Source organism: Gorilla gorilla, chromosome 11, assembly GCF_029281585.2.
Source record: "Gorilla gorilla gorilla isolate KB3781 chromosome 11, NHGRI_mGorGor1-v2.1_pri, whole genome shotgun sequence".
Classification (NCBI taxonomy): domain Eukaryota; kingdom Metazoa; phylum Chordata; class Mammalia; order Primates; family Hominidae; genus Gorilla; species Gorilla gorilla.
This window is the reverse complement of record NC_073235.2, coordinates 143829305-143843144: the sequence shown is the minus strand read 5'-3', so window position 1 is coordinate 143843144 and position 13840 is coordinate 143829305. Positions and strand designations below refer to the sequence as shown.

At 46.8% G+C, this 13840-nt stretch overlaps 1 protein-coding gene across 7 annotated transcripts in view; it reads right to left on the bottom strand.

Moving 5' to 3' along the window:
* PPP1R7 (protein phosphatase 1 regulatory subunit 7) overlaps positions 1-13840 on the bottom strand; it is a 33725-nt gene that overhangs the window by 4265 nt on the left and 15620 nt on the right. For 6 of the 7 annotated variants that reach the window (XM_019021988.3, XM_055380005.1, XM_004033476.5 and 3 more), the window contains 2 exons: positions 13176-13280; positions 9751-9837 (listed from right to left, as the gene is read on the bottom strand). In XM_019021988.3, coding sequence (XP_018877533.1) covers positions 9751-9837; positions 13176-13280 — 192 coding nt within the window. Of the gene's footprint in view, positions 1-9750; positions 9838-12340; positions 12584-13175; positions 13281-13840 lie in introns of those variants that run through there. The other variant, XM_055380004.2, reaches the window with a different exon arrangement.

Below are 13840 nucleotides of genomic sequence, written 5' to 3'. Positions count from 1 at the left end.
CTCGGGAGGCTGAGGCAAGAGAATCCCTTGAACCTGGGAGGCGGAGGTTACAGTGAGCCGAGATCGCGCCACTACATTCCAGCCTGGTGACAGAGCGAGACTCCATCTCAAAAAAAAAAAAAAAAAAAAAGAAATACATGCTCATTACAGAAAATTCAGAAGAACTATAGAGTATAAAGGAAAAAAGAAACCAACTACCCACAAGGGCTTCTCATTTTGGCATATTTCCTCCCAGTGTCTTTTCTTTTTTTATTTTTTTGAGATGGAGTCTCGCACTGTCGCCCAGGCTGGAGTGCAGTGGCGCAATCTCGGCTCACTGCAAGCTCTGCCTCCCGAGTTCACGCCATTCTCCTGCCTCAGCCTCCCAAGTAGCTGAGACTACAGGCGCCTGCCACCACGCCCGGCTAATATTTTTGTAGTTTTAGTAGAGATCGTGTTAGCCAGGATGGTCTCGATCTCCTGACTGCACCCGGCCGAGATCTAGCTATTCTTAAACTCAGTGCATGTAGACACCAGAGAAAAGACTGGAAGGAGGCCGGGCACAGTGGCTCACGCCTGTAATCCCAGCACTTTGGGAGGCCGAGGAGGGCGGATCACGAGGTCAGGAGATCGAGACCTCCCTGGCTAACACAGTGAAACCCTGTCTCTACTAAAAATACAAAAAACTAGCTGGGCATGGTGGCGGACGCCTGTAGTCCCAGCTACTTGGGAGGCTGAGGCAGGAGAATGGCGTGAACCCGGGAGGTGGAGGTTGCAGTGAGCGGAGATCGTGCCACTGCACTCCAGCCTGGGGGACAGAGCCAGACTCCGTCTAAAAAAAAAAAAAAAAAAAAAATTAGTGGAGCATGGTGGTGGGCACCTGTAGCCCCAGCTACTTGGGAGGTTGAGGCAGGAGAATGGTGTGAACCCAGGAGGTGGAGCTTGCAGTGAGCCGAGATCACGCCACTGCACTCCAGCCTGGGCGACAGAGCCAGACTCTGTCTCAAAAAAAAAAAAAAAAAAAAAAAGCTGAAGACCAGTGACAAAGTATCTGCAACACAGATGACATACTAAGGTTTAGTATCATTCATTGATAGAATCTCTATAAGTTAAGAATAAAAGGGAAAATGCACTGGACTAAAGCTAGCAGAAAGTATCAAGAGCGAACAAAAGGACAAAGTGGTCGAAAACAGAGGCGCCAGGGTTAGACTCATCTGTAATTAAAGGAATGCAACTGAAACCTAATGAAATGGCCATCACTAGACTGAAGGGGAGCAGAAAGTGGGCCCAGGCCAGGCACACATGCTGGGAGGGAGGCACACAGCCTCTCCTCGAGCAGCCCCTACCTGTGCCCCCCGCTCCTTGCAGCCCACACCCAGACAGCCCTGGGTCAGGGGTGCCAAGCTGGCACAGGCTGCTTGTGCAGGGTGCTGCCTACAGGAAAGTATTCCATCAACAGGGCTGAGGAAGCACAGCTGTGGCATGGAGCAGGCCCGCAATGTAATCCAAATGGCATCACTTGGCTTAAACGAGCGGGCAGCATCTGCCAACAGAGCATCTGGGAGGGTCCTGGGGAGGCCCCTGTGCCAGCAGGACGGTGGGCAGATGGGCTCCATGCCGGCATCAGACACCATGAGGGTGGAAACTTTCCTGCCAAATGTTTCTCCTCCCCTGGCTACTGCCTTTGGTCACTGTGATGCTACCTTTCCCCCGGATTACTGGGAAGAGGGTGGGGGCCTGAGCAGGGCAGTGCTGGTCTCAGCCCACCCTCCAGGCCCTGGATGTCAGCTTGAAACAAGTCGCGTATGGCAGGGGCGGGATGCATCATGTTGGTGAACTGTGTATTGCTATCCTCCACCTATTTTTCTATTCAATCGCTTTCTTTCACTTTAAAGAACTTTTTGTATGTCATAGAAAATAACCTTAACCTTAACCTTTCAGGCGACCAATGGACTCTTTCATCATGCAAAATACATACGCTTTATAAAATTAGATATACCTATTCTTTCTTTTTTCACTGATTTTTAAATCTTGGTTAGGAAGCTCTCTATGATTTTTTTTTTTTTTAAGATGGAGTCTAGCTTTGTCGCCAGGCTGGAGTGCAGTGGCACAATCTTGGCTCACTGCAACCTCTGCCTCCCAGGTTCAAGCGATTCTCCTGCCTCAGCCTCCCGAGTAGTGGTGACTACAGGCGCATGCCACCACACCCAGCTAAATTTTTGTATTTTAGTAGAGACAGGGTTTCACCATGTTGGCTAGGATGGTCTCGATCTCCTGACCTTGTGATCCACCTGCCTCGGCCTCCCAAAGTACTGGGATTACAGGCGTGAGCCACTGCGCCCAGCCTTTTTTTCTTTTTTTTGAGACGGAGTCTCCCTCTGTCACCCAGGCTGGAGTGCAGTGGCACGATCTTGGCTCACTGCAACCTCCGACTCCTGGGTTCAAGCAATTCTCCTGTCTCAGCCTCTCCAGTAGCTGAGACTACAGGTGCATGCTGCCATGCTTGGCTCATTTTTGTATTTTTAGTAGAGATGGGGTTTCACCATATTGGTTAGACTAGTCTCAAACTCCTGACCTTAGGTGACCCACCCGTCTCAGCCTCCCAAAGTGCTGGGATGACAGGTGTGAGCCACCGTGCCCGGCTGCATGTGGTATTTTTAAGGCTCTAAATGCCCTACAGAAAACTTGTATGAAACACAGCTAACTCCGTAGTCACGAGAGTGCCTGCTGCCATCACAGGCTGGTTGCAACTGCATTCTACGAGTCTTCGCCAACCTGACAGATAACACTGTATCTCACTGTTTTAGTAGATTTTAAAAGTTAATGAGATATGGCCAGGCACAGTGGCTCATGCCTGTAATCCCAACACTTTGGGAAGCCGAGGCAGGCAGATCACTTGAGGCCAGGAGTTCGAGACCAGCCTGGCCAACATGGCAAAACCCCGTCTCTACTAAAAATACAAAAATTAGCCAGGCGTGGTGGTGGCAGCCACCTGTAATCCCAACTACTTGGGAGGCTGAGGCAGGAGAATCACTTGAACCCGGGAGGTGGAGGGTGCAGTGAGCCGAGATCGCGCCACTGCACTCCAGCCTGGACGACAAGAGCAAAGCTCCGTCTCAAAAAAAAAAAAAGAAAGAAAAAAAAATTAATGAGATAGGAAATGCTTTATGTATTTACAAGCAACTGTTACTTCTTGCTCTGTGAACACCCCTAATTTTCAAGTGGTACCTGGGTGTGAGCTGTTTTTAATGTAAGGATGTTAGCACTGCATCTGACACATGTGGATAACATATTTTCCAATGTTATCTGTAGCTGGCCTCCACCCAGTTGGCCAGCCTTTTCTATGTTCCTTCTGCTCATTCAAATATGTTTCAGGCACTGACTGGGCATGGTGGCTCACACCTGTAATCCCAGCACTTTGGGAGGCCCAGGCAGGAGGATTGCTTGAGTTCAGGAGTTTGAGACCAGCCTGGACACCACAGTGAGACCTTGTCTCTACAAAAGATTTTAAAATGGTCCAGACATAGTGGCTCACTCCTGTAATCCCAGTACTTTGGGAGGCCGAGGTGGGCGGATTACCTGAGGTCAGGAGTTTGAGACCATCCTGGCCAACATGGTGAAACCCTGTCTCTGCTAAAAATGCAAAAATTAGCCAGGCGTGGTGGCATTCACCTGTAATCCCAGCTACTCAGAGGCTGAGGCAGGAGAATCGTTTGAACCTGGGAAGCGGAGGCTGCAGTGAGATTGTGCCATTGCACTCCAGCGTGGGTGACAAGAGCAAAACTCCATCTCAAAAAAACAAAAAACGAAACAAAACAAAAAACCCACAAATGTAGCCAGGTCATTGGTGCACACCTGCAGTCCCAGCTACTTGGGAGGCTGAGGTGGGAGGATCACTTGAACTCAGGAGGCCAAGGCTTCAGTGAGCCATGATCATGCTACTGCACTCTAGCCTGGGTGACAGAACAAGACTCTGTCTCAAAAGAAAAAAGTGTATCAGGCACTATTCCAGATGCTGGTGAGATAAGAGTGAACAAAACAATATCCATACTGCGGAATATTATTTGGCCCTAAAAAGAAAGGCAATTCTGACACATGCTACAGAATGGGTGAATCTTCAGGTCAATATGCTGAGTGAAGTAAGCCAGTCACAAAAATACTGCATGATTCCAGTGATATGAGGTCTGTAGTTAAATTCATAGAGACAGAAAGTAGAAGGGTCATTGTCAAAGTCTGGGAAGGGGAAAATAGGGAGTTATTGTTTAATGGGTACAGAGTTCCAGTTTTATAAGTTGAAAAGAGTCCTGGAGATGGACGGTGGTGATGGCTGTGCACCGTTACGAATGTGCTGAATACCACTCACTGTACACTTCCACATGGTTAAGATGGTGAGTTTTATTTTATGCATGTTTTACCACAATAAAGAAATTGGGAGGGAAAACAAAGTAAATCAAACACTAATTTCCCTGCCCTTATGAGGTTTATATTATACAGTGGGGGAGACAGACACAAAAGTAAGATAAATAAGTAGGACTTCTGTTTCAAGCCATGATAGAATAGCTGGTGCTGAGCTCCTGCCTTTGTCACAAGCTACTAGAAAATAGGATAGAATAGGCCGGGCGCGGTGGCTCACACCTGTAATCCCAGCACCTGGGGAGGCCAAGGCGGGCGGATCATGAGGTCAGGAGATGGAGACTGTCCTGGCTAACACAGTGAAACCCTGTCTCTACTAAAATACAAAAAAAATTAGCCGGGCGTGGTGGCGGGCGCCGGTAGTCCCAGCTACTCAGGAGACTGAGGCAGGAGAATGGTGTGAACCCAGGAGGCGGAGCTTGCAGTGAGCTGAGATCGCGCCACTGCACTCCAGCCTGGGGGACAGAGCGAGACTCTATCTCAAAAAAAAAAAAAAAGAGGATAAAATATATGAAATAATTGTTTTTATACATCAGACAACAGGCAACACAGACAGTGATTCTTGAGAGACAGGAAACAAATGAGGTCGGTGGTGTGACCATCCTGGCCTTCTGCCTGGAGGAACTTTCAGGACCACAAGGAGGTGGAACCCAAGCAGAGCCTGGTGGCCACAGAGTTGAGATGGTGATTGTAGTTTGGGGAGGCAAAGGGAGCTGGAATGTATAGATAGGAGTGAGCTATGTAGGGAAAAAGCCTCCAGAAATCCACACGGTATCCTGTGGAATCCTGGACTGAAGATGAAGCTGTGCTAGGCAGAGTGAAAAGCTAAAGGCTGGTCGAAGAACTACTAAGCAGCCCCAAGATGCAGAATGCCCAGAGCTCACCCATAGCAGATCCATGTTTGTGTTCCCGTCAACCACAGCAGAGAGAACTTAAATACACAGGACATTCACCAGAGATCCCAGGAGGGCCACAGCTTCAAAACAGTGCTAGATTAATCTTACGGAGTAGACTATTTAGATGTACTCTAATAAAGCTTAAAAACAAGCCTCAAAAGGATCAAGCTGTAACTTAATTGCCTGTCAGATAAAGTTCAGTATGTTTTGAAGGAAACAACATAAATTCCAGACATTCAACAATTGAACACCATAAAGCCCAGGATCTAATAAAAAATTACAAGACGTGAAGAAGGAAGGACTTAAAGGAAAACACGAATCTAATGAAGAGAGAAAAATAATCTACCAAAAAAAAAAAAAAAGCCAAATGTTCTTTTAGAGTTGAGAAAAATACAGTATCTGAAATAAAAAATTCATGACATGGGCTTAACAGCAGATAGGATACTACAGATGATAAGATCATGATCTTGAAGATTTAACAACAGAAATTATACAAACAAGCACAGCAAGATGAAAGCCCAAGGGGTGGAACAGGGTGGAGGAAATGGCCTCAGGGGCCTCGCTAGTACCAGAGGTGGTGGAATTTTTTTGTTATAATATTGGTGTGAGGGACGGTTGTGTTCGCGTTGCATAACTGGGTTTTCAGAGAGAAACCGGGGTGGGGGAGCAAGGGCAGAAACAGTTTTAGAGAAAATAATTTCCAGAAGCTTTCCACATTTGATGAAAACCATAAATTCACAGACCCAGTTAACCCTAACACATCAAAGAAAATAAACTACACCATGGCACACTATATTCAAGTTGCAAAAAACAAAACAAAATAAGAAACAATGATTAAAAAGAACATTAAAAAGCAGCCAGAGGAAAAAAGATAAAAATGACTGCTGGCTTCTTATTAGAAATAATGCAAACCAGGGCCGTGTGTGGTGGCTCACACCTGTACTCCCAGCCCTTTGGGAGGCTGAGGCAGGAGGACTGTCTGAGCTCAGGAGTTCGAGACCAGTCTGGGCAACATGGCAAGATCCCGTCCTTTTTTTTTTTTTTTTTTTTTTTTTTTGAGAAAGTCTTGCTCTGTTGCCCAAGTTGGACTACAGTGGCATGATCTTGGCTCACTGCAACCTCTGCCTCCTGGATTCAAGCGATTCTCCTGTCTCAGCCTCCCCAGTAGCTGGGACTACAGGCACATGCCACCACGCCCAGCTAATTTTTGAATTTTTAGTTGAGACGAGATTTCGCCATGTTGGTCAGGTTGGTCTCAAACTCCTGACCTGAAGTGATCCACCTTGGGATTACAGGTGTGAGCCACCGTGTCTGGCCCCATCTCTATTTATTTTTAAAAAATATTTTTAAAATAATAAAAATTTTATAAAGGAGAAATAATGCAAACCAGAGGATGAAAGAACAAAGTATTTAATGTACTTAAAAAGGAAAAAAAAACCTGTCAAGCTAGAATTGTGTATCCATAATATTAAATTTCAAAAATGCAGGCAAATTAAATAGATTTTTCAAACAAATCAAAGTGAAGGATTGGTTTACTGCAGAATGCATGACAAAACAATAGAATTCTTCAGGTGGAAGGGAAATACCAAGTGGAAACTCAGATCCACACGAAAGAATAAACAATGCCAGAAAAGGTAAAATAAGTGAGTTTTCTTGTTTTTAAATTTCTTTTCTTTTTTTTTTGAGACGAGTTTCACTTTTTTGCCCAGGCTGGAGTGCAGTGGCACGATCTTGGCCCACTGCAATCTCCACTTGCCAGGTTCAAGTGATTGTCGTGCCTTAGCCTCCTGAGTAGCTTGGACTACAGCATGTGCCACCATGCCCAGCTAAGTTTTGCATTTTTAGTAGAGACAGGGTTTCACCACGTTGGCCAGGCTGGTCTCAAACTCCTGATCTCAGGTGATCCACCTGCCTTGGCCTCCCAAAGTGCTAGGATTACAGGCATGAGCCACTGTGCCTGGCCATTTTTAAATTTCTTTAAAAGATAAGGTATCATGGGGATCGTAAGATATTTAAATGTAAAATATATAGATGGTGAAAATTAAAAATGTATTTTTAAATTCTAATCGCTAAAACAACCCTCCCTCCAAACAATCAACAAGAAAACACTAATACAGAGGTATAGCAAATAAGCCAATAATAGAGTTAAAATAGACTGCAAAAAAAAAAAAAAAGTCACTCCAAAAAGTAGGTAGGAAAGAGTAAACAAAGAATAGATGAGACAAATAAAAAACAAATACTAAGATGATAGACTTAAACTCAACCATTACACAAAATGTAATTAAATGTAATTATATTAAATGTAAGCAGTCTAAACACACCACTTAAAAGGCAGAGATTCTCAGACTGGAGAAGAAAGCAAGATCTAGTTATATACTTTTTACAAAAAACACATTTTAATTATAAAGGCACGGGTTAAGAGGAAATGGATGGAGAAAGATTCCATGAGAGCGCTAATCATAAGACAGATGAAGTGGCTGTGTTAATAACAGACAAGATACCCTTCCAGGACAAGGATAAAGAGGATAAGCAAGAAAGAAGAACATTTCATATGATAAATGGATCAATTCATCAAGAATTCCTCAATTCTAAATATGTATGCACCTGATAACAGACTTTCAAAATACAAGAAACAAAAACTGATGGAACTGAAAGGAGAAATGGATCCACTGACAATTATAGTCGGAAGGTTTCAACATTCTCCTCTCAGTAATTGGAACAAATAGGCAGAAAAATCAACAAACATAGTATGTGGGTTATCAGAAACTTGTTAAGACTGGTTTTCTATTTCTGCCTTAGAGATGAATGATGTGCCTCTCAAATGTGATATGAGCATGGAACTGAGTTTGAGAATTCCTGGTTTGCAGCTTTCCTTCCTGGAATGCAATTCTTTACCTGTAAAATGGGGTAATATGACCTTATCCACATGGTTGCTGTGATAATTGGATCAGAATGGAAAGAGGTATGGACACCATAAAGCGCTGTGCAAATTCTGGCTATTTTTTTACTATCTTTGGTGGCCTGAGGAACAGGATTCTTCTGTGTTACAGGGTCAGGCACTACCTGGCCCCTAGTGATTGATCACCAGCCTGCCTGCCTCCCTGCTAGCTGTGGTACCCAGGTTGGCCCCTGCCTGTGGTCTCAGCACTCTGTGCCCCATGCTCTGTTCCTAGGCAGGGCATGCAGAAGGAATCGTTAAGCTTCAGGAACATTGCTTCAGTATCAGCTTGTTTCCCAAACCTGCTCCCTAATTTTTTGCCCGGTGCCCTTTCCCTATCACCTGGTCCTCTGTCTCTGGACTCCTTATTCCTGTTGTTTGGTTTCTTTGTGTTGTTCCCTGGCTTCTTTGCCAACTCCCTATGCACTAATTCAACCAGCCTACCACCAGCCACACCTTCCTTCAAGGGTGGGCTGCACATAGACCCACCTGGACTCATTGAGGCTCCCCCTGGCCTGGTACATCTTTATCACCTGCCAAATTCTGGCTCTGATCTTCCCAGACATGCTCTGGTAGCACATCATGACACTACTCAAGACCCAGTGCCACTAATAAGGGGCAAGGAACATTTGCAGCAGGCCACCTGTGTTCTAGGGAAACTTGGATGACCTTTTAAAGTGGGGAAAGGAGAAAGCACAGGACATAAGCAGGGTCAGCAGCACAGCTAGAGGAGAGACAAGGAAGAATGATGCCTTATACTCAGCATGAATCCTGGATTAGACTGAATGTATCTGAGGACACTACTACATTCCCAGCATCACAGGGTGACACCTGTGCCGCAGTCTCTGCAGGGCCACGTGCTAGGGGAAAGGCAATAAACCTTAGGAGATTTCTCTAAGGGAATCCTAGCACTGAAGACTTCGACTCGGGGATCATTTCCCAACCCCTTTAGAGGAATTGCAAAAACTTCTTATATTCTGTTTCTCTTCCTGCTGACTCCACAACACTACTCCTGAAACCATACCTGTGACAAGACAAATACAAGGCAAATTCCAAGATGACTAACTGCAGAAACCCATCCAACATTTCCTTCTGTTGTGCTGGAATATATCTGTAGGCAATGCGTCTGCCTCTCTGCTGAGGTTTGCAAACCATTTGGTCAAATGACAATTGTAGGTTCTACCCATACCTAGATCAGGGCTTCTCCAACCTCTGTGTGTACTGCAATCACCCGGAGTCTTGTAAAGCAAAGATTTTGACTCAGTTTTCATCTGGGCTATGGTGGGGCCCAAGATTTTGCATTTCCAACAAGCTATGTCAATGCCGCTGATCTGTGGCTCATGCTGAGGAGCACAGACAATACCCAATACAAGTCTACAAGAGCGCCCACCCCAAATCTCATGATGTGCGGAGTCACTCAGCATGAAGGCTTACAGGAGATTCTTGTATTCATTCATAAGACATTTTAATCAGTGAGACCAGTTTAGTCAAAGTGTCATCAACCCCAGCGTGTATTAAACTTACCCAGAACTCTTGCAGCTCTGTTAGATGGCTGATATTTTCAATCTTTTTGATTCTATTTGATGCAATGTCCAACATCGTGAGTTTGTTCTAAAAGAAGGAAATAAAATGTTTCCTGGATTACCTCTGATCAACAGTGATTTGCATGACCACGCAGGCAGTGTCAAGTGCTGACCTTAGGGCTGCAGGTGCACTGCCCTCTCTGCCCTCACAGGGTAAGGGCATGCTATGGAGGGTGACGAGACCTGCTTGCTTCCTGCAGCCCTCCCTGGGACAGTGTTTCCATCAGAGCCTGCCCAGCTACCTCCCTGAGCTCTCCTGATCGCTGGAATTTGAGACTGTGTCAGACTCCAAGCCCAGTGCTCCCAGATCCCTGTCCATTGAGACAGACCTAGTGAGACTGATGGTCCCAGGAAGAACCGAGTAACCCCCTGACGCTCTGAAGAAAGGCTGACAATTGTAGAAACATTTACTTAGTGCTCATCACGAGGAAATGTACGACCAAGTAATCTTCAAAACAAAGTTCCTCTCTTCATTTAGGGATGAGGAACTTGGGGCTCAGTGGGGCTAAGAATCTGCCCAGGCGCACAGTAGCAGTGGGAGAGGCAGGACTCAGACCCCAGGCCTACACTCTTGTCTGGGAAAAGGGTCCCGGGAGCATAAGTGCAGAGAAAGGACCCATGCTGAGGACTGGGTGCTGGGCCTGCTGAGCACCTGCTGCAGGGTGTGTGCCCCCACTGGGAGACAAGAGTGTGTTTTTAGGATCTTCTACTCTGAAAATGCACATCAGTTACTCACTTTCCAATACATGTTAGCTAAGCCTGAGTAATAATTTTGTTTCTCATCAAAAGGAAAACATTTACAAGCTGTCTGAGAACCTCTGACAAAGTTCATTCCCTTCTCTGCCCTCACGCTCTGCTCCCTCCTGAGTCCCTTCCTGGGTTTTCTACTGCATTTTTGGTATTCCAATTCCAAAGCCTTCTAAGTTTTATGGGAAAGTTAAAAAATTTCTCAAAAGCAAATACTCCTCCCCCTATCTCCCCTGAAATGTACCCAGCCAGTAGCCTTCCCAATTCGAAAGCGCTATGGCTGTGGCCTGGGAGCTCCTCTGGCTGTACCACCTTGCTGCCTTGGCGCCCAGCACCCCAGCTGGCACCAGCTGCGTGTGTCAAGTCTGACGCCACTCTCCAGCAGGCTATGCGTGGCATGCTGCCTAGGAGGTGCCTTCAAACCACCCCATCTCGGTGCCCTGGTCAGGTCTGCTCACAGAGTATCAGGCTCAACAGTGTGCGAGGGAGCTCAGTGGGGCGGGTTCAGAGCAAAAAGGACTGCAGGAAAATGTTGCAGAAGATGCGACTGTGGGTAATCCAACAACACACCGCCTGGCGGTGGGGCTGGAACAGGCCTCTCTAGCACGGACGGCAGCTCTCCCCCGCACTCTGCACCATTCTGAGATGCTCATGGTCATCTGGTATGCAAGCCCAGAAACTGGCAAAATAAAAGTGGCCTGGAACACACGCAGGATTTGAGCCTCGTGAGGTCCAAGCACCAAGGCTCAGCACGAGGGGCAGAGCCGGTGGTGGGCTCTGGCTGTCAGAACCGGTCCGTCACTTCTGAGCTCAGGGACCCATGTAGGCACTCAACACTACTTCACGTTTTTCTACAGGAGCTGGACAATGTTGTGAAAACTCATCCAAAAGCAAACTAGTAAGAACTGCTTAAGAAACAGAAAAAAAGAATGGAACAGGGTGAGGAGAGCAGGCACACCAAAGGGCATGACACAACGCCACAGAAACTACACCTGTCAGGGACCACTGCAAACATATTCTAGACCAACGGGAGAGCCCAGAGCTGGAGAAGACACAAAGAACAAGACAGGAGTCGTGAGACACTGGGATGGGGGGCTCGTCTAAGTTCCCACCTGGGACAAAACTACATTTACTTTCTTATTTCCCACCATAAAAATAAATTCCAGATAAATTAAGAAACACAACTTAGGAGAAAATTTGTCTGATCTTTAGTTGAAAAAAATGGCAGAAGAAAGACTGTCACATTTGATCATGATGAAGATTACAATAACGTAATTACCTTTAATACAACAATTTTTTTTTTTTTCTGTTTTGTTTCAAAGGCCCAAGAATAATCTGGTGTTTAACCAAGATCACAGTGTAGCACTTCTACTGGTAAAATTCTGAACCACACTTCTTTCCAGTTTTCCTGGGACTGGCTGCTTATGTGAACTGTGCTGCAGATTGTCTGTCTCCCGGTGGATGCTTGGTGGTGACTGCAGGGCCTTGGCTCAGGGAGGCCAGGGTGCAGGAGGGCACCAGGGCTCCCTGCTGCGCACCCCACCCAGCCCCAACCCCAGCCCCTGCCACACAGCCCTCAGCGCCATTCCACTGCAGGCATGTCTCGACTTACCACTCTAAACTACACAGGTGAACACTTGGTTTGCACGCTAGTTTTATAAACTTTTAATTTCAATGCAAAGTCAAAGGAAGGTGACCAAACTTTCCACAGGCAAATTTGAATTTTTCCAAAATTTTATGCAGGTGTTGGTGAAATTTACTGCTGCCAACTAGGCCCTGGGATTGAGGCACAAAGGCCTTTAATGAGATTGAAACACTATGTTTATAGACCAATCTGGTTGTATTTGCTGGCAATTTAACAAAACAGAAAAAAACAAGTAAAATTGAATGAGAAAAAGTCTTTTATTTGTCTTGAACACCGCACTGGGGCAGAGCAGGGTGAGCTGGAGGCAGCTGAGGAGGGTGGGGGCTCTGTGAGCACACTTCCCCTCAGTACGTAAGGCTGTCCTGCACCTGAGTGAGAAGGGCTGGGGAGGGAGGGAGGAGCATGGACAGGTGAGGACAGGTGTGGACAGCAGGCAGGGAGGAATGGGGGAGGAGGAAGCTGCTCACACTGTAAGAAGAGGAAGGGGCTGGGACTGAGAGCTGGTCCTGTGCTCTCTGTGGGCTGGGAAGTAGGGGCTGAGGCCAGTGGACCCATGGACAGAAGGTCAGTGGCCTAAAGGGATGCCAGTCACCCTCATACAGGGCCCTTTACGAGTAGGTTGGGTTTGTTTTTTTCAAATCTTGCAAAATGCCTGCAGTGCACAGTGGGTGTGCAATGGATGCTGCCCCATTGAGGAAGCCTAGGGAAGCCTGTGCTGAAATCCCACATAAAGCGTCAGCCCTTCAAGGCACACTCAGGGCAGAGGGCCAACAGGCACACACAGCTCCTGCACTTTTCAGTATGAGGAGAGGGTCCCTTAGTTTTTAGGATGGGAAGGTCTTTCTGATAAATCTCCAGAGGCAGGGCATCTTCCTGACACCGGCCCGAGAGGCCAGTGTGTGCTGGCTGGCCAGGTGCCTGCCCGCCTGGTGCCCACCGCCCACACAGCCCCAGACAGACAGTGGGTGTCTTACATTGTTCTCCAGGCCCTCGATGACCTCGATGCCATTGTGGCTAAGGTACAGCTCCCGCAGGTTCACCAGGTTCTGCAGACCCTCGATCTTGGTCAGCCGGTTGCTCTGCAAGAGGGAGAGCACACAGCTGTCAGAACAATACAGAAGGTATGAAATGAAACGGTTTTTAGGAAACGAGGTTTTGTGTTATCTTGAAGAATTCTAAGAACAGAGAATTTATTTCACTTAAAACATGCTAGAATGGGGCCGGGCGCGGTGGCTCATGCCTGTAATCCCAGCACTTTGGGAGGCCGAGTGGGGCAGATCATGAGGTCAGGAGATTGACACCATCCTGGCTAACGTGGTGAAACTCCATCTCTACTAAAAATACAAAAAATTAGCCAGGTGTGATGATGGGCGCCTGTAGTCCCAGCTACTCGGGAGGCTGACGCAGGAGAACGGCATGAACCCGGGAGGCGGAGATTGCAGTGAGCCAAGATCATGCCACTGCACTCCAGCCTGGGCAACAGAGCGAGACTCCATCTCAAAAAAAAAAAATATATATATATATAAAGGGCTGGGCACGGTGGCTCACGCCTGTAATCCCAGCACTTTGGGAGGCTGAGGCGGGAGGATCATGAGGTTATGAGATCGAGACCATCCTGGCTAACACGGTGAAACCCCGT